Source organism: Perca flavescens, chromosome 17, assembly GCF_004354835.1.
Source record: "Perca flavescens isolate YP-PL-M2 chromosome 17, PFLA_1.0, whole genome shotgun sequence".
NCBI classification, from domain to species: domain Eukaryota; kingdom Metazoa; phylum Chordata; class Actinopteri; order Perciformes; family Percidae; genus Perca; species Perca flavescens.
The window spans coordinates 876,332-901,730 of record NC_041347.1 but is presented as its reverse complement, the minus strand read 5'-3'; the positions used below and the strand labels follow the sequence as shown (position 1 = coordinate 901,730).

General features: G+C 39.9%; 2 protein-coding genes across 2 annotated transcripts; one reads left to right on the top strand and one right to left on the bottom strand.

The window, feature by feature from the left end:
* The first annotated feature begins 405 nt into the window (after window positions 1-405).
* Window positions 406-14,568, top strand: LOC114572441 (L-threo-3-hydroxyaspartate ammonia-lyase). The gene is made up of 11 exons (XM_028604076.1): window positions 406-762; window positions 4,224-4,551; window positions 4,855-4,971; window positions 5,942-6,183; window positions 7,679-7,844; window positions 9,657-9,756; window positions 9,918-9,993; window positions 10,242-10,367; window positions 10,789-10,956; window positions 11,090-11,147; window positions 13,971-14,568. The coding sequence occupies exons 2-11, from the start codon at window positions 4,417-4,419 to the stop codon at window positions 14,067-14,069; spliced, it is 1,287 nt and encodes a 428-aa protein (XP_028459877.1). The 5' UTR covers window positions 406-762; window positions 4,224-4,416; the 3' UTR covers window positions 14,070-14,568.
* Window positions 14,569-17,755: 3,187 nt separating this feature from the next.
* Window positions 17,756-24,308, bottom strand: tmem254 (transmembrane protein 254). The gene is made up of 4 exons (XM_028603700.1): window positions 24,137-24,308; window positions 21,466-21,569; window positions 19,964-20,023; window positions 17,756-18,603 (listed from the first exon to the last, which is right to left on the bottom strand). The coding sequence occupies exons 1-4, from the start codon at window positions 24,221-24,223 to the stop codon at window positions 18,483-18,485; spliced, it is 372 nt and encodes a 123-aa protein (XP_028459501.1). The 5' UTR covers window positions 24,224-24,308; the 3' UTR covers window positions 17,756-18,482.
* Between the last annotated feature and the right edge of the window lie 1,091 nt (window positions 24,309-25,399).

Below are 25,399 nucleotides of genomic sequence, written 5' to 3'. Positions count from 1 at the left end.
AAGAAGAAGAAAAACAGACAAATAAAGCTGTCATGCCTTCGCCCGTATGACAGAAATATGCAGAATTGCACTTACAACAACGCAACATCAACAATCACGATCATATAGTGCTTGGAGACATTTTCTCCTCTCAAGTGAACATTGTTCCAGTAGGAAAAGAAAGCAACTCAGCAGCCAGTTAGGGCATTCATCGTTAAAAGGACATTAAGAAGCTGCAATGATGAAAGCCTGGTGGGCTGAAATGTCTCCTTCCCTTCTGCTTTGTCCTCACTTTTTTATTTTTTTGTACCAATTTGAATTTAAAGAAGCTATTTTTACCATCTCTTTTGTGGAGGCTTTTTGAGGCTTGATACTAGCTGGCGTGTTGCTCTTTTTCCTCTTTGATGTTGTTTGTGAACCGAAGCACCCTAATCACAGGTGGAACCTCGTTTCAATTCACAGTCGTGTTAAGAGCACACTGCGCCTGACTAACTGAAGTGTACTGACAAATGGGACAGAGGGCAGTAATGGACCCTGGGGACGAGGTGAAAGGTTGCGGTATTGTTAATGACGGATCATTGGGATATAAATAGACTGGGATGTTCTCTGCAGAGTGCGGGCAGATTCAGATGGTTGTTTGGGAGAACAGCTCCACCTGGTGGCCTCTTGCTTTGTTAACACACTAAAAGCTCACCGTGAAGCATTTTCATCACTGGATTCTTTTCAACGTTACTCAGCTCTACCTGGACTCTCATGGCGCAGCAAACCCCACTCATCTGGCAGGTTAAAAAAAAAAACACTAAGACACAACTTTTTGCTCACACTGTAGATCTGGATACAACTGGCATGGCTCCGCTGCACAACCTTATTCAAACTTAGCTATTAACCATTTGTGATCTGCTTTAGTGGCTAAATGAGAGGGTTAATCTGCAAATGGTGTTATCCCATTATTGTGTTTATAATGTGCAATGTCATTTGAGAAATGAAAGTAGAGTCAGTATATTTAGGAGGAAATTAAACTATTTAAATGAGTTGTACTTTTTCCGAATTCTTTTTTTTGGGGCATTTGCACCTCTATTTGAAAGTGGACAGAATAAGAATGGGGAAGAGAGAGAGGGGTATGGCATGGAACAAAGGTCCCAAGGCCAGATTTGAACCCCTTAAGCAGTGTTGGGAAGGATACTTTCCAAACGTATTTCGTTACAGAATACAGAATACACGCCCACAAATTACATTCTGAATACATTCTGAATATTTGGATTACTTCAGGATTACTTCCACATTGAATTGTGTTTTATAAGTGTAGGAATGCGGCTATCACATCCAGCTTACTAAACAGGCCTATAATGGTGTCTTCTTTTTATTCCAACTAGCTGAATGTGTACCTGAACAAGCATATTGATTATTGTATTGGTAGTCCCGAACTGCATAGCCTACTACAAAAATCTAACCGCGGTCTAAGCTACCACAAAGCTAATTTTAGCTAACGTAGCATGTCAAACGGGATAGTCAGTCTTTAAACGGCTCTGGAGCTAGTAAATCAGCACCTAGGAGAATATAAAGTCGCACGTCAATGTTAAAATAGCAAGGTGACCAGTAAAACTACAGCAGACGACTACCATTGGCTAAAAATAACTTACTTTAAGATGCTTCTTCAGGTTGGAGGTGGAGTAATTTGGAGCTGAAAGGAGGTTGGTTGCTGGCAAGCAGAGGCTGCACGGCACAGTTAGCTGTATTTCATTCTCCCTGTTAGTTCTTTAATGTGAAATGCTGTTTGAATTTCCAAGATAGAAACTTATGGCTGCCCTGGGTCTGTCGTGCCGGTTCCGACTCCATTGTGACTGATCACGCAAATAGCAATTTTTTTCTATTTCATATCGGGGCTTCTGGAAAATGCATTAAGTTGCCTTAATTTATTCAGAGTGAATAAACTCGTGAAACAGAGAAGTATCGTGATGTAATCCACTGATTTTAACAATGTAACTGTATTCTAAATACCAACTATTTAAATTGAAACTGTAACGGAATACAGTTACTCATAATTTGTATTCTGAATACGTAACGCCGTTACATGTATTCCGTTACACCCCAACACTGCCCTTAAGCCAATATGGAATATGCTGTAACCACTCGGCTACCAAGGCACTCCGAGTCATTCAGTGATTATATTTGATGGCCATTTCCTGAGCTGTTATAAATCAAACTGTCCTGCATTGCGGCCTTAAATTGACACTTTAATCGTTTGTGCGTCCCCTAAAAAGAGGAGCCAATGAATCATTAATTGACTTCTAGATGTAATCCGTCACAGTGAGTGGAAGCTGGGTTGGCATGAAAGGTGAATCAATTCATCTTAGACTGAGGAATGGGGGGATTGTGTGTGGGGGTACATTCACATACGGTACCTTCATGCCAGGATCTGCTTATTTTCAATTGAATCAGTTCAGGGATTATCCAAAAATGTCACTTACACCCAAGCTCAAATGTTAATAGGACTGTTGGCTCTGAATTACAGTTTCAGTGTCTAATGGGATATTTTTTTTTTGGACTCAATGTGTTATGTTTGGTATGCAAGTTCAAAAAATCAACGTTCTTGCAGCTCTAACACTGTATACTGATGACACTAGATGTTATCATCGAAAAACCGTTTTCTCAGGAACGAGTTTAGAACCTATAATTAAAAAATCTTAATTGTCTACTTTTTGCATGCAACAGGCAGAAATTTGTCTTTGGTTGTGTGCAAAATCTGCTATTAAAAAAACATCATATCACAGTCAGCCAGGACACATCAAAACACATTTACACACAATATAAGCTACATTAGGAGAACCATGTACTCGATGGCGATGACTCAAGATGAAATAAATACATATAAAGCGTGAGGTATATAAACCTGAGGTAGCAAGCAGGCTTCAAGAAGTGTCTGTCCTTACTGATTACGATATTTTATGGCAACAGGGACAAAGGATTTTTGCACATGGGACTCTGTACCTTGGCCCTGAGGGCAGTAGGTGAAAGCGGTGATTTAAGGGATTGCTGTGGTCTTCTAAGATTTTCACTTTCACTGATATTGTTTGCTGGAGGCCACACATATAAATCCCTACTTTCTATTGTGGTTCATATCCAAGTGAGACTCGAATTTGAAAGTTTAAAAACAAACTTGTGTTGATTTGATCTCTTTCACTCTGCCCTATCTAAGGTCTACTTCCGTTTCAATGTTTTTCTTTTCTGCAAATATTTGTATATCATACAGTACACTTTTACCCACCAGATTTCTCTGAGTGAGAATAACATTTCTGGAAGTTTATCTGTAAATGATTGACTAGATTAAACTGGGTAGGAAGTAACTAAAGTCGGGTTTCTTCGGTCCTTGAAACTTGTCTGGATCTAATTAATTACGATGATTACATCCATCCATCCATCTTCGTCCGCTTATCCGGTGTCGGGTCGCGGGGGGAGCAGCTCCAGCAGGGGACCCCAAACTTCCCTTTCCCGAGCAACATTAACCAGCTGCGACTGGGGGATCCCGAGGCGTTCCCAGGCCAGGTTGGAGATGTAATCCATCCACCTAGTCCTGGGTCTTCCCCGAGGCCTCCTCCCAGCTGGACGTGCCTGGAACACCTCCCTAGGGAGGCGCCCAGGGGGCATCCTCACCAGATGCCCGAACCACCTCAACTGGCTCCTTTCGACGCAAAGGAGCAGCGGCTCTACTCCGAGCTCCTCACGGATGACTGAGCTTCTCACCCTATCTCTAAGGGAGACGCCAGCCACCCTCCTGAGGAAACCCATTTCGGCCGCTTGTACCCTGGATCTCGTTCTTTCGGTCATGACCCAGCCTTCATGACCATAAGTGAGGGTAGGAACGAAAACTGACCGGTAGATCGAGAGCTTTGCCTTCTGGCTCAGATCTCTTTTCGTCACAACGGTGCGATAGATTGAATGTAATACCGCACCCGCTGCGCCGATTCTCCGACCAATCTCCCGCTCCATTGTCCCCTCACTCGCGAACAAAACCCCAAGGTACTTGAACTCCTTCACTTGGGGTAAGGACTCATTCCTTACCTGGATGATTACATTACGATTATTTTGTCAGACTTCTGTTGTTGTTGCCTTTTGAAACAAACTCTAATCAAGTAGAGTAGGGTAAATCCCAAATTAGCATCCACCTAATTCATTTTTGCTAAAGTACACATCAGTTTTCACAAATTATTTGAAATTTATCGTCTGTCTGTTGTCTTCTTTCCCAGAGATGAGTTGCGTCTGGGCCCCAGTCAGCCTGGCGGCTCTTACAAATGTGGCCCCGTCAGTAACGGCACTGTGGGCGGCAGAGCCACCCTCATTGAACCGGAGCGGCTGAAGGACTTTGGTGAGGAGGAGCTTCTCAATGGGGATGTGAAGGTCTATGACACCAAGGTGGTGGGGGGTCCTGAGATCAAGCTCATGGACCCCCCCAAAACCAGACGCCTCAGCGAGTTCCGGAACGTCCACAGGCCTCTTGTCCAGTTTCTCCGCTTTGAGGACATCAGCGCAGCGGCCTTCAGGATCCAGACAGTGATACAGAAGACACCCTGCACGGTATACGCTAGCAGAGCATGACCTTACGTAGTTTGAAGTGATGTGGTGGGAAAGAAAGTGGCGGGTCCAAACATTTTTAAATGTCTCAGAAACCCAGAAACAGTGTAAAAGTAAAGAACTAAAAGAAATGAACAAACAAGGCTAAATTAATTTTGCCATTGCAAGAAATATACACTCCTTGGCCACAGGGTAGAATAATTGAAAGTGATAGTTTTTGACCGACTGTAAAGTTCAGATCACTTATAAAGATAAACATAGAGCTGCTCTTACAGTAACATGCTGCTTCTTTTTTTGTGTGTGCAGTACTCCAGACTGTCCAAACAGTACGGGATGGACCTCTACCTGAAGAAGGAACACCTGCACTACACAGGCTCTGTGAAGGAGAGAGGAGTCCTCTACTTGCTCACCTCCCTCACACAGGTGAGAGAGAGAGAGAGAGAGAGAGAGAGAGAGAGAGAGAGAGAAAGAGAGAGAGGATGATCCCTTCCTGTGTGTGAGGTCACAGCTAGGGTGATTCACTATGTGTGTGTTCGTGCAGACACACGTGTTAACTGACCATTACTGAAATGTAGGGTTAAAAATAGTCTGAGTGCAGCTTTAATTGGCAGGGGCTTGGTAATGTGTTCCTTTTCAGGCGTATACTGTACGTTTATGAGAAATTTGAGTCTGATTTCCCTTTTGAATTTCAATCATTGTCAACGGTATGACTTGGAGCTTTGCTTCTGGGTTTCTTAGGTGTAGGCTATTTTAAGTTTCTGGCGAGGAGAAGGGGTGATGGATTGAGAAGACAGAGATCTTCTTTGTGACAGGAAGCATCAGGGATTATGGGTATTGTGTTCTAGGTTTTGAGAAACACTGGCTTAGGAAAGAGGCAATATGACATGGAAGACGTCATTTTGTTGCAAGTTTTCAAGTTGATGATGGTTTTGTTGTGTACAGTATACAGTATATTTGCTTTATGTGGCACATTTAAAACCAGAAATCAACCTACACACTGAAATATTTTGTATTACGCTGAAGCCTTTTAAAAGAAATAGTTTGCCATTTTTGGAAATATGCGCATTCCCTTTCTGGTGGAGACTTAGATGAGAATATTGATACAATTCTCATATCTGTTAAATATAAGGTTAGCTTAATTTAGCATAACAACTTGAATCAGGGGAAAATAGCTAGCCTGGATATGATCAAAGGTACCAAAATCCACATACCAGTACCTCTAAAGCTCACTAATTTACTTTATATCGGTAAAAGAGCATTTTGACTGGAAGTGAACATTTCAGTATACACTGTAGAGGATTCTTCATTGACTTCCACCAAATCTATTGATGTCGGCTGTGTGTACATATTCATTATGTGAATATATGCTCAGCGTGTGTTTTCGTCCCTCCAGGCGCAGCAGAGGAAGGGAGTGATCGTGGCTACTGACTGTAACTTCTCCATGGCCGTGGCTCACCATGCAGTGGAGCTGAAGATCCCGGTGTTTGTCATCATGCCGTCATGCTGCTCCTCGCCTCGCCTCCGGATCTACAGAGACTACGGCGCTATGGTCATCTCCTACGGCAGCACCAGCCACGACTCCCAGGACCACGCCTGCCATCTGGCCACAGAGAACGGATACCTCTACCTGGAAGAGTCAGTCCCACTCACACTTACTCTAACATTTCACTGTAGCGTTGACATTCTCAACTAACGACGGCTCTGCTCCCAGCCAATCCAGTGAGCCAGTATGCACCAGACTCTATATATAGCTGTTAATGTTATTAATTACACCTGTGATTTTCATTACATTACATGTCCTTTAGCTGACGCTTTTATCCAAAGCGACTTAGAATGGCTATATATCAGAGGTTGCACGCCTCTGGAGCAACTAGAGGTTAAGTATCTTGCTCAGGAACACATTGGTTGATGTACAGTATCTCAGTGGGGGTTTCTGGACTAGGCTCACTTCCCCTAGCCTCGTGAGACCGTCCTGATCTCGTGAGCTCCAGGTTTCTACTCTCAGATCAGTCTGGCATCTTGAGATAGAGAAAATTTGGAGCCGTTTGCCAAACGACCGACCAATCAGCGTTGGTTTTGAGGCGGGTTTTTACGTGTGACGCAACGAGAAGCGACTGTTAGTCTGGACAACATGGCAGATTCCACGGATGAGATGAGCATAGCGATCGCGCAAGTTTTATCCAAATTAGAAAGTATTCCTTCATTGAAAGAAGGGCAAAAAACAGCATTGGTTTGATATGATTGGTTGATTTGGCCCGTCTATCATCAACATAGGTGGTGATAGACAGATAGTTTATCCAATCAGCTAACCAGTATTTTCGCCCCTTCCCAAAAGTTCTCCAACGGAAAGTTCCCAGATGGATAATGCCGAGCAAATGCGAAGCAATCCATCTGGCGGAGTCAGGTTACACTTCCTTGAGATGCATGGCGGAAGTAGAGTCTTAAAGGGTCAAAAAACTCCAGCAACACTTGCAGTATTAAAGACACACTTTATTGTGAGACCGACACACTGGCCACAACCTGAAACAAGTTGGTCACACAAGGTTTAGACCTTTTATCGCATATCAAAATTCCTGCCATGAATATCTGTTCTGTTATTACAGCTGGAGAGTTACTGCAAACTGTAGGCAGTGGTCAGTGGAAGGCATTTTGTGTGTTTGGGAAGGGGAACTCCACCCATATTAAACCTAAAAGTTGGTTAACTGGTCTTGGAGAGTACCAGAGCACATGTGGAAAACAAAGCAAAATTAGATACATTGCCTCAAATGATGTCACACGAGTCAGCGTTTGAAAATGAAAAGAAATCTTGTAGGCTGGAGTTAGAAAGAAGTGCAGCCCGCTCTTCATCTCTGCTTGTGGCTAGCAGGAGCAGCCTACCCTAACACACCCTAATCTCTGGCTGAACTGGCTGCAGTTGAGTTGCATTGTGGGTAATGTAGGAGCCAAGTTTTGACATAAAGAAAACATGTTCTTTTACCTGATGAAACAAAGTCTGCTATTTTTGTGCACAGTGCAGAGCAACTGGAGAGGCGAAGATTAGAAGGGTATAACAAAGGACACCTATGAAGTCAGCTGATCATTTTCACCTAATTCATTCTTTTTCCTTCTCTCTCTGTTTTCTGATGTCCAGAGATGAAAGTGCAGCGTATCTGGCAGGCATGGGCACAGTTGGCATGGAGATCTATGAGCAAGTGTCCAAACTGGATGCAGTGGTTGTTCCTGCAGCTGGACAGTATGGTCTACTGGCTGGCACAGCTGCAGCCATCAAACACCTCAACTCACGAGTTCTCGTCATAGTAAGTAATCGCTCAGAAATGAGATTTTAGAGTCTATAAACATCTGTTTAACCACAGTACCTATAATGTATAGGATGAGTTGCGTCGTCAGTGTTTAGTGCTGTTTCTTAAAATGAGGTCACATTTCCCATACACCCTTAGGCTACTTCTTATTGCAAAGATGAGTCTCCTCCTACATCTCTCTAGTGTTGATCCAAGTGTTTTTTTTTCCCCATTCCATTTGGATTTCCGTCCTAACTAGATAAATGTATTTAAAGTGTTTCCCTTGTTCCACTATCTGCCCACAGCTGAAACTCTGGCAGCTTTAGCTCTGTTTACACTGGAAGAACACAACAGGCTTTTTTTCAATCATACAGAAATGGCCCTATTATGTATGAGCAAGCAATCAGTCAAGTTCACTGTCACGTTTATCCCAGTAGTGAACATTATAAAATGCAACACAGAGGCTGATTAGGCTACCTGCCGAGATGGTCCTGTTTTCATACATTAATCATACAATTTCTTCACATTTTATTAATGTATAGTATTGAAGACAGTCTTATATTAAATCCATGATCGAAGATGTAGCGCATGTAATTACAGTGGGCAGAATGCTTGAGCATGAGCAATTTTATTTTGAAATGAAGTCTGCCTGAGTAGCAACATGTCTGCATTACATGTTCTAGGTGAATATGAAGAAAACAGGTCTTGCATTTAATGTCCTGGATTCTGCTTGTATCATAAAAGAGAACATGTAGATTAGGGAGAATAGGCATAATGAATTATGGGATTAAAACATAATATTTTTAACCACACTAGCGCCTCTATAGATTGCATTTTTTTGTGGGTTGGTCGGGAGATCCACCACTTTGGTCCGGACTGAAATATCTTAAAGGTCCAGGGTGTAACGTGTTTAGTTGTTCATTATCAAAATCTGTGTTACCCATTCACAAACTTGTCCTTTTTCATGAATATTTACCTCCACCATCAATTCGAAGTATTCCTTTTGGCTTGAAATTTGACATTTGCATTTGCATGAACTGGGGTAGACGCACATCTTGAAATAGGTTAGCCGGTAAGGGACATACAGGACATACTGCTCCGCCTTTCACGTTTTCGCTGTCACATGATAAACTCACAGGTGCTGCTAATGCTGCTAATGGGTATCGTAGCTTCCCGGGCCCAGCAAGTTTGAAGAAGTAAACATGGAGGACCACACATATTCAAAATCCAAATTTCAGGAACAGGAGTCTTCTTCTTCGCCCAGAAAAAGAAAAAGGATATTAAAAAGAGCAAGAGACCGGCTTTTTGAAGCGTGAAGGCTACCGTAGCTGTAATACGTACTTTGAACTGCGTGGTGCGAGAGAGATGATTGCGATATACGATCTCAACGCTAGATGGGAGAAACTCCCACACACTGGACCTTTAACAACCGTTTGATGGATTGCTATGAAATCAGGTACAGACATTCATGTCCCCCTCAGGATAATTTTTAATAACTTTGGTGATCCTTTACTTTTTCATCTAGTGCCACCATCAGGTCAAAATGTAATTTTGTCCAACACTGACAATACTTTGTCCAAAATACCTGCAAATCTAAAAGCCTCAGCTGTACTTGGTGTTTGGTGCTTATTAGCAAATGTTAGCATGCTAACATGTTACACCAAAATGGAGACCGTGGTAAACATACTGTACCTGCTAAACATCAATGTGTTGGCATTGAAATGGTTAGCATCATTGTGCCTAACGTAGCCTCACAGAGGCTAGCATGGCTGTAGACTCTTGTTTATAAATGTGGTAGTATGGTGAAACTACATGGACTTTCTCCAACAGGGAGTTGAACCAGAAGGTTTCCCTCTGCTGCTACAATCTCTGAAAACTGACAGTCCAATCAAAGACCTGCACAGCAACCCCAATAAGAAACTCTATGGAGGTAAGCTCAGTTCAAAAGTTATTAGTCGGTTCTGGTTCCAGACATGTAGTACAGAACTGTCACATGAACATTGCATGAACTTCATTAGTATCTGCACATATGGCTTCGTGATTTCTCTCCAGCAGTAACTGATCGTATGTTGATCTTCTGTCTCTTCTCAGATCTTATGGAGCGCTCCCTGGGTGTTGACACCTTCCAGCTGGCAAAGAAATTTGTAGATAAAGTCATCACTGTCAGGTACCGCATCTCCACAGCACTTTGAAAGATTTTACTATCTTGTGTGTAAAAAATATGGCCTGATAAAATTCTGATTATGCTTCACTGTTATAAGCCATCTTTTGACTGCTGAAATTTTGACTAAATCTTCCCACATCAAACAGTAACGGACTGTGGGAATGCTCTCTTGTTTACTAATTGTGATATATTTAATTGAAAGGCTGCTGTCCCTTTTTTTTTTTTTTTTTTCTTTGCCTCTGCAAACACAGTGAGGAGAACTCTCTGGTGGCGATGCTGCGGTTTCAGGAGTTTGAACGCTCCACTGTTGACACAGAGGGAGCCATGGGACTGGCTGCCATCTTGGCTGGACAGCTACCGGAACTGAAAGGCAAAAAGTGGGTCAGACTTGTTAGTATTATTGAACCTGACTGAGCCCTTTTGGGAAATGCTCTGACAGAAGTCAGGAACAGACAGCAGCATTCATGTATTGCTTTTAATAGGTGAATATTTCATAACTAAAGCACTCCTCTTCATGTTTATACAGTAGAAAGACCATGTGTGTGTGGTTTTTTTTATTATGTAAAAGCCTTTGTATCATATTAAATATAGTCCTAACTGTGAGAGCTGAGACATTTTTCTTCATGCCTGAGAAGCTGACATGTTGGCAATACAGCAATGTCAGCAGAGCTAATCCCTTTGGCTGCAGATTAAACAAGACTTCCTCTGTGTGTGGTTGTGTGTGTGTGTGTGTGTGTGTGTGTGTGTGTGTGTGTGTGTGTGTGTGTGTGTGTGTGTGTGTGTGTGTGTGCGCTCTAGGGTCGCTGTAGTGGTGAGCAGCGCTAACATGGAGCTGGAGCTGATGAGGCAGTGTGTGGACCGAGCCCTGGTGCTGGACGATCGGGTCAGTAAGTTCTCTGTGAAGCTGGGAGAATGGCCAGGAGACATGGCTAAGCTGCTGGACGTCCTGTCCAGAGAGGACGTCAGGTAGGGTCAACACCCGTCCATTTAAAGATCTTTTCCTCAGTCGCTTCATGCTAAGGTCCAATCTGTTTTAATGTTTAATGTCCCTTGATGTTACCCTTAATTCTTTGCTTTCTCTTTGTCTTTTTCCTCCCAGGTTGTTGGACGTCTGCCATCGGAGACAAAGTGACAAGTCAGACCTCTTCAAGGCAAAGGTAGGCGACTAATCTCGCTTCTTCACCTCATTCTTTTCCCTCCTCCTCTTCAATCCACTCTTCTTTTTCTGTCATTTCCATTGGAACTTATGGCTTTGAGTTGGCAGGACAAAATTGTGTGACTCAGAGGGCCAAAAATACAAATCAAGGTAAATATAGAGATATCTATGCTGTTTTTTGTAGAATGTGTATGCGGTAGGGGTAATTCCAGGATTTTGGGGGGATGGGGGGGCAGCATAGAAAATCTGCTTAGAAATATAGGAAATATTGGATAGGATAGAACATAATGTACTGTGTAATTCTGCTAAATAAAACATCACTTTCATTTTAAACAAATTGTATATCGGAATACAATACACATTTCCTATAAACTCAGTCTGCAACTTTTAAAAAAAAATGCCAGGGCTGGTTCCATGGTATCAGAATTTTGGATAGTCATCATGGAAACATTAATGGTTTAATTGGTCATGTGACAAGGGCTGGGATAATTGGCAGAACAGGCAGCCTAATGATACTCTGAGCAAATGGAAATCACAATTGAGAGGAGAGGCAGAAGAGCTGCATCATCTATAGTGAGGTCATCTCGGTCTAATGTTAGACTACATTGCAAAAATATCACCATGCATTCATAACCTCGTGATTCAGTGAGAGTGAGCCCAAAACATCGGAAAGTATGTTTTTGTGACATTTCTTTATTTACATTTTGTCAAAAAGAAAAATCAATAGCAAACATCGCTCTCCTCGGCTGTGAACCGCCCCTGGCGTGTGCCCATGGATGTATTAAGAACATGCGCCTAGCAAATCCTCCATTATAATAGCAATCTGCCATGGAACAAGCGCATCTGCTTTTAAAGGGAATGTGAGATAACGCTCTGATTGGTTTATTGCACGTTACGCCTAAACCACACCTATGAGTAATGTAGCTACTTCAGACCAACCCATTTTAGATTTGCGTTGGGCGCAAGAATCATTTATCCCGCCGGTATAATAGCAACAGTGCCCGAGATCTGCCCACAAAGCTACTTGCGTTTGATACTGGCGTTTCAGATCGTTAATAGGGCCTAAAATGTGGAAAAAACATGGACGCTTCAAAGAACAAGTGTTGTATTGCTCAGAGTAGGGCTGGACGATTAATCGAAAATGTATTGACATCAAAATTCTGAAGCTGTTATCAACATACTTATCCCATGACGATAATTTTGATAATTTATCCCTGTTCATAGGCCTACTTTCTCCTTAAAAACATTCCACCGCATGTGTAATCACGGGACTTCGCCCGGACCAGTCGGCCAAATGGAAAGCATAATAGAGGATAACTCAAACACCGAGTCCGAGTCAACTGAGCAACAAAAAAAAACGCAGTGTCCGTCGTCTGGAAACATTTACAACGTGATTAATTATCGTTCATTTCTTGTTATCGAGGTAGAATGTGCAATTAATCATGATTTTGATTTTAGGTCATATCGTGCAGCCCTAGCTCAGAGCATTTAAATTAATTAAGTTGACAGCTGTTTCCAGTATTTATTTCCAGTATGAAGCTTTTTATTAGTGATTTTGTCCCAGTACATTCCCCTAAAACCACTAAAATATTGCTTTAACTGACCTGTTCTAATGTAGTTCACTCTAAGTGGATAGCAACTAACGGTTTCAATCTAATACCATAATACAAATTGTGATTAATATTCAATACGTGATTTCATAAAAAAAAAAGAAAAGACTATCAACCCAACATTTATGTTCGCCCGCCATGTGACTGCTTTATGACGCCAACTCGACGAGTCGTTTTTACCAAAATCCTCTCCGACTTTACTTGCTGTTAGAAACTCATTTTTCTGATTATTTTGACACCATATGAACCATATGCATGAAGTTTTAGCATTAGCATTTTAGCATTGGCTGCTGTTTAGCAAAAGTTGCATAGTCTCACTTTAAAATCGTATTTACCTTAGGGTAGGGTTGGGCAATATATCGATATTATATCGATATTGTGATATGAGACTAGCTATCGTCTTAGATTTTGGATATCATAATATCATGATATGACATAAGTGTTGTCTTTTCCTGGTTTTAAAGGCTGCATTACACTAAAGCGATGTACTTTTCTGAACTTACCAGACTGTTCTAGCTGTTTTATTATTTGCCTTTTCCCCCACTTAGACATTATGTCCACATTACTGATGATTATTTATTTAAAATGGAAATGTGAAGATATTTTGTTAGAGCACCAATTGTCAACCCTAGAATATCGCCGCAATATTGATATCCAGGTATTTGGTCAAGAATATTGTGATATCTGATTTTCTCCCTATCGCCCAGCCCTACCTCAGGGCGACCTCTAGCTCACCCATTAGAGTGTGCGCCCCATGTAGGCTGAGTCCTTGGCAGCGGCCCAGGTTTGAATCTGACCTGTGGCCCTTTGCTGCATGTCGGCCCCCTTTGCTCTCCTCTTTCCTATCTTAAACCGATTACGGCTTAATCATATTTAAAACAATTTTACCGTTTAAATAAGATAAAATCGTATTTACCTTGAAACAAATGGAGAAAAAAAAGCTGTCACTGGACAGGGATGAAGTCCGCTGCAAAGAAACATAATTCAATAATCTTCTTGAAGAGTTGCCTTAATCTATCTTGTTTCATTGTGTCCTGGTTCTTCAGGATAGCCTCTGCAGTCGCACTGATAAATTGACACCGTACTGTTTATTCACCAGCCGTGTCGAAAGGTGAAAGGTGTTGCATAATTAACCGGCGACGCGCTCACTTCCTTTATTCTAGTGTGTGTTATGTCAAAGGGCTAACTGTGTGTGTGTGTGTGTGTTTCGACAGGTGGAGTGTGTGGTGGAAACCAGGGATAAGACACAGAGCAATCATCTGCGCAAGACGCTGAGTGAGCGCTACCCGTCTATATGCTGGTTGGACCGGTGATCACAACAACATGAACACAAACTACATTAACACTAGAAAAGAAAACCACACCAAAAAAAAGACGAAATGACACATTCATAAAATGTGAGATGACGTGCACACACATCCTGTAACATACACTACTATGATATACACGAAAGGAACTCTGTTATAGGAATCTCATTAAGACAAGCTAACCTAAGTGTATACAGAAAAGCCTTGAGATTATGTAGCGAATACTATTCATATTAGTTCTATTACTTATGCTGCTATTGTTCTTTAATCATGGCACCTTGTCATTATGGTAATGTGGTTAGACTGCATTCAGAAGATTAATATAGTTCTAATAGTTTAATCACAGACAAGGAATCATGCACTGTAGATACAGTACAGGCTTATAGTGTTCTCTTTCTAAAGTAAGTACACACTATACAGCTCCCTAAACCACCAGCATAAAATATAGGTATTTTTCAATCCAAGTTGTTTTTAAACTGTTGTATATATTTCTGTATTTATACTGTCTGAGATGCTAGAGTTAAATCCAATTAAGTGATCTCCAAATAAAAATGGACTAATTCTATGACTTGTTCTGATGGTTTTCTGATGTTTGGGAGAAACGAAATGTACACATATTTTCAAATCTTCTCTACTTCTTTCTCTTATTGGTTGGTGTAATTTCTCAAAAGTAAAAGTGAGGAAGGATTCAGAAGTTGTTTTTATGCTGCCCAATGGCCAGATTAATGGCTAGAGACAGCTCTAGTGGAGACTGGGCTGTTTAAGACGGGCTAATGCTCTTATGTCCGTAAGCAGAGGACATCATGACCCTGTGCTACTGGTTCAGCCTCATTCGGACAACAGGTTTGTCAGTCTGCTTGAAACACAACTTCAAATAAACGTTAATGTTACTTTGTGTCTGGTGGATGTGTAAATATCATTAACGCTCTGAGGGCTAAGCCATTTTTTTCCAATCTTTGGTTTGCCTGGATTCCTTGTGTAACAGGGGCGATTCTAGGATCAGACCTTTAGGGGGGCTCAACCCCTAATGAGAATGTGAGACGGATACAGCGCCATGCAAAAAAAACCAAAAACTGCTAAATCAGTAATTTCATTAGCCGATAATCTCTAAACTAGCTACTGAACAACGTCAGATAACGTTTTTTGACACTATGATGGAACTATACCTGACACTTTATAAGTCACAATAATAACGACCAATTTGACACAATGTTCTAACATTCAGCAATTTGAGTTGCTTACGTTTCAATGTGGGTTCTAGTCTGCACCATGAAATTACCAACTTCTTCTCTGGGGACTACCGACGTTAAACTTCACAACCGCACTCCTGCTCTCCCTCTGACAGATTAGATACAGACTCAGCCAAAGGCGGGAGTCTGGCACCATAACCTCCAAATGGCCAACGCTACATTTCTGTTAACCCTTTCCTTGACTGGGTTACAGGTGCGTAGCATTGGTGACAGCGACACAGGATATTAAACCTGTTTCAAACCCTTTGAATCTGTAATTGTTTGTCCTCTGTCACTAACAGACAAGTTCGCAAACTCTCACTTGAAGCACTAAAATTGATTTTTGTTTAGTTTTTAGTTTGAGCCCCCCTAAAAAGGGTCTAAAAAAGCCAATGTTGTGTAACCTCAACCCTGTTATGCGGTTGCAACAAGAACAACCTAGGCTATCGGGATATGTATGCTGCAGGGATGTCACATGAATGTATAAATTGTTATATGACTAGAAATAAAAAAAACTAAACAAAAATTGAATATAATATTCATAATTATGTTTTCATTAGTATACAATCACCTGGAACTAAGAATCGTGAGCAGAGAAGTCTAAACAGTTAGCTAAAATTAATTTGTAAATGCTAGGTACAAAATAATATACAGTTCAAATAGTTAGCTAACTAAAAGTAACTGATCGTTTAAATAGCTAGATGCCTATACATTGCCACAAGTAGTACAAATGCAGACTTGACCATAAACATTGAAGTTTAATTGTATAACAAAAATATAAAATTGTATCAACTAGGGGTGTAATAAAAAATCGATACACTTGAGTATCGCGATATTTTATTTAGCAATACTGTATCGATTTTCAAATTATTATTTTTTAACGTTAAAAAATATTCATGTAAGACAGTGGTTCACGTTTATGTTGTGTTTAAACCCCCTACTGCTAGATGGCTATGCTGACACACACCACTACTGTCCTTGCCTAGCAGTGCCTGACTTTTTTGCTAGAAGCTAACAACGTAGCTATGGCTGAACTTTGGCTTACTTTAGCATATCAAAATGACCTCACTAAGAACCTGTGAACCAACATCCCAAACTGGCAGTTTGTTTTCTGTGTACTCAATTGTTACCTAAAGTAAACTTCTTTGACTTTAATGAACATCGTGTCTTTTTTTAAATATTAGTTTTTCTAAAATTATACTTTAAAAAAATCCCAATGGGGGGTTGGAGTGGGTGATTATTCTTGTTCAAGTGTGTTTGTCTGTTCTGAATGTTTAAAACGAAAAAATAATAAAAAAATTGAAATCCCAATATATCGCTTTACGCACAGATTCGAAATATATTGCAATATATGGAATAGTGACCCGTGTATCGTGATACATATCGTATCGCCAGATTTTTGCCAATACACAGCCCTAGTATCAACAAATATTGTCAAAATAGTGTTGAATATCATTCAATTTCTTTTTTAAATAATACAAATAAATTGGAACACATGAACGTATACCTGAGTTCATCTGATAAGGGTGTGAGAAAAGGTTTTAGGTGATCCTCTGACTATGCTGACCACACCATGTGGTTGACATTTGTGGTTTGGATTGAAGTATTTTAACTACTGGATGGATTGCTATGCAATCAGGTACACATAGCCTATTCATGTTGCCCTCGGGGTGAATTGTAATCACCTTGCTGATGCCTTAACTTTTAATCTGGATCAAATACCTGTTCTACATAACAAACTGCCTCAGCTGTACTTTGTGTCCAAAGCTAAGTTGCAAATGTTAGCATACTAATATGCTAAACTAAAACATTGAAGTGAACATGGAAAACATGATTTGTGTCTGTTCTACTGTCTACTTTATTCCCTTATAATGCCCATATTTAATGTGGTCTTTTTTAAACTTTATCCTTGCACTGCTATAGTTTTTATGTTAATATGTCTACATTATTCTCTTATATTGTCCATATTTAATGCTGGTCTCTAGACTTTATCCTTGCACTATTGGACTTATTTGCACTAACACCATGACACACTCTCATAGAGCACCTTACCATGCATACTGAATCACAGCACTGTCACTGCAAGTGTCTCATGCTTATACATCCCTTTGTACATTCAAGGGGATTTTTTTATTTAGTATCTTTTCTTTTATTGTCCATATTATTCATTTAGATTTGTCATTTTATTATCCAGTTAATGATGTATGTGTATGTTGTGTGTGTCGATTTAAGCTACTGGGACCTTGAATTTCCCCTTGGGGATCAATCAAGTATCTATCTACCTTATACCTGCTGAACATCAGCACGTTAGCATGTGAACTGTTTGCATTCTGACATTAGCGTTTAGCTTTTGATTTCATCTTTTTGTTTTGTTTACATGTGTTTTGAGTGAATTCTTCAGTAAAATTCATTCAAATATAGGATTTTAAGAGGAGTAAAAATGATGCATCGGAACACATTTAATGCAGTTTGTAAGTCACTCTTTATTTTTGCATCGTTAACATTAAGAACTTCCAGTCTGTAGTTTATAAAGTTGAATTCAAAGCACTTCAGTATATGAAAGGCAAATGTGAATTTGAAAAGCACATAGCATCTCTCTTTATGTTTATGCTGGGGAACTTTTGGGGCCGACTGCAGCGTACCATCTGCAGCCAACCTGTCTTCATTACAGCAGCTGAGAAAATATCCATCCGACAGTCATCACCCAGGCTGAATGTAAACATCATCAGAGTACAAAATCATTTCATTTTAAGAGTCCCCTTGTATTGCACTAAATATTCAGCACCGGGGCAGACCGATACTGAGAGCTCTGGTCCTTTAAAAAAAATGTACTCATGTTAATTATTAACGTATTAACGTGTTAATATCATTATCAATAAAAAGTCTATGGTTTATGAATAGAAAATCTAAAGAATGAAATGGAAATGTATGTCCATCATAGCAAACAGAAAGTAGTGTAAACTAAGTAAGAAAAAAAAATGTGTGTCGATAAAAGATTCAAACTTTAATGTTAAAAGAACCAGTAGAACACAAAAGCCTCAGATGTCTTCCTCCACTTGCCCCTCAGCGGGATTCCATATCAAAGACAAAGACAGTGGAAGAAGAAGAAGAAGAAAAAGAAGAAGAGGCACAAAGGAAGCGATTGATTTTTCTGGATTCAGCTTATGCAGTGTTGTATTTGTGCGCTTTGTCAGTGCTGTTTGGGACGCTCAGGGTCGTACTTGAGGAGCATGCCGAGGGAGGCGAAGCCAAACAGAAAGGTCTGGACGAACCACAGGCAGCGAGCAGCCGGGCTGGTGATGCCTTTGTTACTGCAGGGGCACAGGGAACAAACGATGAACTCAAGTCCAGCTAGGAGCGGTTTCATTGTGTCCAAATTCTAGCCGTGGTTGCTCATCCCCAAGGCCCTTCATTTAGAATCAGTGGTCACTAAAACCTTAAAAACCTCAAATAGACAAATTGGTCAATAAGTGAAAAAAAAAAATAGCATGTGTGAGGAACACTGGTCATAAACGCTTATCTGAGGTGTTTATAATATACGTTGGGTTTCAAAGAGTCTTATGGTAAGTGTTGGGTTATATTTCCTCTCTACAGTATATGATAACAATACACAATGAAAATTGGACAAATGGCATTCAAAAACGGCTATTCATTGTTAAAAATAATAATGTCCCTAATGACAAAATGAAGCATGAAGTAAGAAAAGGCAGCTTTTGGATGGTTTTTTTTTTTATTTGTATTGACCCGGATTCTCACACCTTCTTAAACATCACATTCAAGGCCTTATCAATTACTTTCCAGGCCCATTTCCCTCAAATTTAAAAGCCCCAACGCGGCATAGTTTGAGACATGGATTATGGTTAATTACTGAGAATCTTCATAATGAGAATGAGCAGGCTTTACACAAGCTCACACACAATTAAAAGGAGTGAGAGGCCGGAATGCGTGAACACTGTTACAGTGATGGCCGACTGCGTGGTCTCTCGCCTTCTCTAACACAGCACAGCAAAACAATATATAGCCTATTTACTAATACCTTAATTTTAACAAAACGTACACAAAATATATAAATTCAAGCACTTTCAATGACCCATGTCTATTTGTCCATTTTCATTTTAAGGCCTTGATTCTTCCATCATATTCACAAACTTTGAGGGATTTCAAGGACCCGTGGGAGCCATAACTAACATATAGGGCCCCATGTTACACCCGGCGCAGCGCAAAGCCTGACACAAGTGTCTTTGCTATTTTAAGACCGTCCAGCGACAATTGACAATTGACAATTTGATAAACCAAAATGGATATTATGCTTGAGCAAAAAACTTTAAAAAAAGTGATATTAATATTTAAATAAATCACCAGGAGAGTCCGGTACAGCCCGATTAGCTCTCATATTCAAGTTTGTGTTCTGCTTGTTCAACGGTTGTTTGGTAAATTGCTCTAAACACATTTGGAGAGGATTTGAATTGCCATTTTGATGGTGTATTGTGTGTATTGTATGAACCTTTGATGTACTTGGGAGATGCCAAAGACAAATTTCCACTGGAGTTGGACAATAAAGTCAATCAAATCAAAATGAAATCTTTCATAACAGAAGTTGAGGGAAAACAAGTTTGTAAAAATGGGATAACATCACCATCTAGTGGACAATCAGTTACTTGTCATTCTTACCTGCACACCCTCAATGCAACAAGAGCCTCAAAAACATGGATAGCGAAGGCGGCCCACCACCTGTAACAGAAAGAAATGTCTAATACTTCCCTTTTCTCAATAAATAATTACAGCCTTCTAAATTCAGTGTCTGAGAACTTAATTCATGTTTTTGTGTACGTTTTGTTTTTTCCTAATGCAAAGTTGAGTTCACCCAGCTGCCACTGCATCACTGAGAGCTGAAGAAACAGATAAACCACTTAACAAATATCAAACCAGCAAACACTAAATGGTGCACTCAGGCTTAACAGCTGTCTTGTAGGTCCCATGACTGAAACAACAACAAAACATGATCTTTTAAATGTGGTCTTAATACTCTGCTGGTGCTACAGCAGTCATGGGACTTAAACAACTAATTAGCAGAGTGCTCTACCAGTGGAAGTGGTGGGAACGATCTGTAAATAAAAAAGGGGGAGGGAGACACTAAGTTGATTAAACAGTTTATTTTAGCCCTGTGAGGGTACTTTGCACATCATTTGATTGGCATTGATGCAGCTCTGGTGCTTTCCTTTCATTCTAATGAGGCAAAATCTCAGCACATTTATCGGAGAACTGTCAAAGCTGAAGGTGTCATTCAATTTCAGTGTTTCCTCTAAAGCAGAGCTTAAGATCTTTGCCTTAATTTCTATCATTTTACACGGGCTCGGGCCAGGCTTGCGCTCCGGGTTGCGCGGTAAATGAGCGGTCAGGTGATGTGTTTCGACTGGCGCAAAAATGGATGCTGAGGAGGTGAAACGGAGGCTGGCCTCTGGAGGACTTATTTTATTTTTTTGTTCCAACTTCCAAGTGGCCGATAGCCTATGTTAGTCATGAATAAACGATGTAAAATTTTTTTTATAAATGACTCATTCTTGACAAAAGGCAAAAGAGCTGTGTGCGTGCTCACATTTGGATAATGTTGGGCTGTAATTGGTTCAGGCTTTTTAAAAAGCTGTCAATCAAAATGTACTTGTCTGGCCGAATTCTGTCGGGCTTGGGCCTTGTCGGGCCTAACTTTTAAGGCCCGATTACAGCTCTACTCTAAAAGTTCTCAGACAGGCTTGCTGCGAGCATATCACTCCGCCCAAGTACTATATTCTTCCGCCTGAGAATATAGTTCCCGGTTTGTTTACAGTTAGAAGACGGCTGTGTCATATTGTTACGTTGTTTTTTGTACACGCTGGGACTCTATAAATCACAACATGGAAATAGGAACATGTTGGCGTTATTTTGTCACTTATTCGGAGCAGTAGGATTACTGGAACCATCCACCTGCATGTTCTGTGCTGGCCTGATGCTGCTGGAGCCGTCAGACAGCATTACAGCACACACGGAGATGAGAAGGGTATGTATGGACTTGTCTAACTCTGGGGGTTACGGTGAATAAGCTAAATTCCCAATAAGTCGGCGTGTTTCTTTAAGGAGGCAATCTACAAGAATATTTCTCATGCCCGCAGGGACACTGTTCCCTTCTAATCACTTACCCCGTGTACATAATGCCAGCATAGTTATCCACAAGGTGTCTGCAGAAGCTGCCAAACAGACCAAAGGACTCAAATGGAATTTTTTCTGGCGCAAACACGATGCACTGAAAAACACAGATAGAGTAGTTCCACATTATCCCATACAAACTACACATGCTGTATATTTTGAGAGTAACTGAAAACATTTTTCTTTTCAAAGCTTACTGGTTCATTCCGCGACTTTGAGTTTGTGAAAAGCGCTATATAAATTAAATTTATTGTTATTATTATTCCGTGTCAAATCAGAAGTTTTTGTTTACAATTTAGATTTAGTTTAAACTTTAGGTTTATCCTGTCTGACACCAAAAAATCAAGTTCTGTAAATATATTTAGCTGAATTTTTTTTTTTTTTTTGAATAGCATTGTTTGTCACTGGGAAATTTGTCAGTTTCGACCCCTACCAAATTGACAGATTAATTTTGGCATCTCAAAATGGCCGCAAATTTCAACCTTGGCTTGCCATACAACATACAACATCAGGCATACTGTATTTTAAGCCGGAAGTATGGAAACGTCCATTTGTATGTATTTTTGGGGACTGTCTGGGGCCCCAAAACCATCCATTTTGCCCTCCCCCCCCATTTTCAATAGCCAGTAATGAAAAATATAACATCTGCTTGTGCCTTTCAATCATTTGGATCTGTTCCAAACATGTCTGTGTCACTACTAAGACGTTAGGGTTGACAATAACAGTAGTCCCAGTGGCAAAAAAACTCAGCAATCCTCACAATTCAGCAAAAGTATTTTGAAGAATTAATTTTCTGGTGTCATATAACATAAAGTTACTAGTAAATGAAGATTATCTGATTTAAGAGGGAATGACCCAACTTTAACTTATTTCATAATCTGTCACATGGTCTTTTCATAACTTCTTGAATGGCTCTTTACAGCAATCATTACTGTAACCGCAGTACACAAAGTGCAGCCGTGTTGAGAGATGTGACACTAAAATTAAATTTGACACAGTTCTGGAGGGAAATCGGTTCTGCACCATGTTAGTTTTTTTGGTGTGATGGTATAGCCTCTAGTTTTGTCTTAGGCTCTGATTGGGGCTCCATATTTTCTTTCGGTTACTGTCAGAATCATATTTTTATATAAAAAATATGATTAAAAACAGTTAACCTCTACATTTAGAAATTACATTTTGAATAGGGTTTAGGGAGAAATTACTTTTTTTACACTATATCCCATTTTTTTGCCATTCAAACATTTGATCAGTTATTGATTTCAAAAGCAGTCACTTTTTCCTCAATTTACACAATCATAATAATTTATCCCAATTATATCACTGAATATAGCAGTGTAATTGCGGATATTTTAAACTAAGTAAAAACAACTTTAATGCACCTTGTTATTATACATTTTCTCCCATTATATGCATTTATTTGTGTATCATACCAAAAGTGACATGAGTTTTGAAGCCACACTTACAAGCTTCATTTTTGCCAAATTACACGTCTATATCACAAAGAAAAAAAGAACATGAAAAAGAAATTACAGAGCATACCAAATAAATATAGTACAAAAACACAACTCGTAGACTCACTACAAATCCCAGTGAAATCTAAATGACATCATTATGCATTGTGGCATGCTGCTATTGTCCTCCTCTGTCCACCTGTGACATGTCACCTATGTGTCCACATGGACTATGACTGGTGCATGGAAAACACAAAGGGACATTGTTGGAAGGGCCCCTCTGCCCAGAGGCTGCAGTTCAGCTGTGGTTTGGATATCAGACACACGCCTAAAGACCGACCTAACCTACTTGTACATTTATCATTGTCTTACCACCACAGTAAGGTCCCTGTCTGTGTACGTGGCAAGTGGTAGTAAATGTATGGACCTGTCCGCGATATGTGACCATTTGTATGGAAAGTTACATCGAAGTCCTTTTTAAAAGGTTACGGTGCATGATAGCACATTTCTGCCACGCACAGTGGAGAACAACTCTTTTTACAATTTACATTTTACTAACATTTTGTGTCTATTGGTCAATTCGGCAAACATTATATTGACCAAGAACTAGCGATACTACATTAGCTGCCTACAACGAAACCCCAATATCTATTAACTAGCCGTTAGCTTTACTGTCCCATTTGCCAGAGAATAAGGGAGCATTGAACTAACGTTATCACATGTTGAATGGAGTTTGGCACGTACTGCTTGCTTTAAAAAGGACAACCGACGGACGGTATCGGGGCAAACATCAGCTCGAGTTACCGTTAGCTGTTACGTTGGACAGCTAACTTGTCCAACGGACTTTGGACAAAAGTTTGACCTGTGGCTCTTACAGAGAACTGAATGAATCCCGATAAGATTAGCTATCAATTACACATTGACTTGGCAATGACCTCGAAGGCTACTTTTGTCAACATAACATCTTTACAAAATAGTAAGTGTTAATAGGCTGTATAAGAAAAAATATTTTAAACAGAAATTACCCGGTGTTCACGACAGTAACTTTAGTGTTTTTTTTTTATTTCCAGAAGAATACCATACAAGAAGAAGAATACACGACCCGGAGGACATTTTACGCAACACAACACGGTGGCATTGTGAACAGAGAAATTATGTCAAACACTTGTATTCTGTTTTATTTAGGTTATTGCTGATAGCTTAGTGAACTTACAGTGAAATATCCAACCCCCAGTGTCACGGAGACAATCCAAAAGAGGCTGGTTCTTCTAAAGTAATCGCATCCATCACTTTTAGCCATAGCTGCTGCTGCTGCTGCTGCTGCTGTTCTGCGTTGGTCCCGCCGTCAAATACGACCGTGTGGTAACAGTGGTGAGAAGACAACTGACAGGAGGCAGGGCAGGGTGCTCGTATTTCTTTTCATGTGGTGGTTATTACATGAATGGAAACATATAATGAAAAAAAACAACTTACTTTTTAATTTGAAGTTTTAAGGTATTCTCATTATGGAGTTTTCTTATTGCTATATCAATTCAAAACGTATAAGCCACGTGTAAGAGATTAATAAGAATATTTTACTGCAATGTTTCCCCCTTTGACGATCGTTTACCATGTAACGTTATCTGTATTTGTACCACAGACTAGTTTGTAAAAGTGTCCTTTTGAGACAAGAACGAAAAAAGATTAAAAAAATATAAGAGATGTTAAGATATTCTAAAAATTGCTAATACTGTGACAGATCAGATTTCTGGTAGACTATTCAATTATTAATAGTTTTTAATTACCAGTACATTTTCAAAAATTGAATAGAGCAGTGGTTTTAGTGAAACTTTGCAAACACTTTACTTAAAGGTATCTACTCTACATAAGTGTGACATGACACTGTCATGAACACATGACACTGTCATGAACACATGACACTGTCATGAACACATGACACTTCCATGACACATGGACCCTAACCCTAACTCTAACCCTAACCATAACCATAACTTGTCATGACAAAACCAAATGACACTTACTAAAAGAAGCGTTATGTCATAAACGTTTATGACTGTTTATAATGTTTATGACACGTTCGTGACAGTGTCATGTCACTCTTATGTAGATACCTTCAAGTAAAGTGTAACCAAACATTCTTGTACTTTTTTTGTCTTAGTAGTCCACTATATAATGCAGAATACTGTAAGCTACAGTATATAGCCTACATATCACCACATGACAAACTATACTATACCTTAACATTTCTAATAACTATATCATTCTAATACACTATCTACTACTCACTATAGTATACTGTTAGGCAGATAGTAGGCTACACAACAAATTCACTTTTCCATGTAAAAGATAATAGTCTTTTGCAGAAGGTCATTCTGTGGCAGTATAAATACTAGCATCTGTATTAGCCTACTTCAATATACTTCATTTTGTCACTTTTTCTCCAGGTGAACATACAGGAAATAATATGTAGTATTGT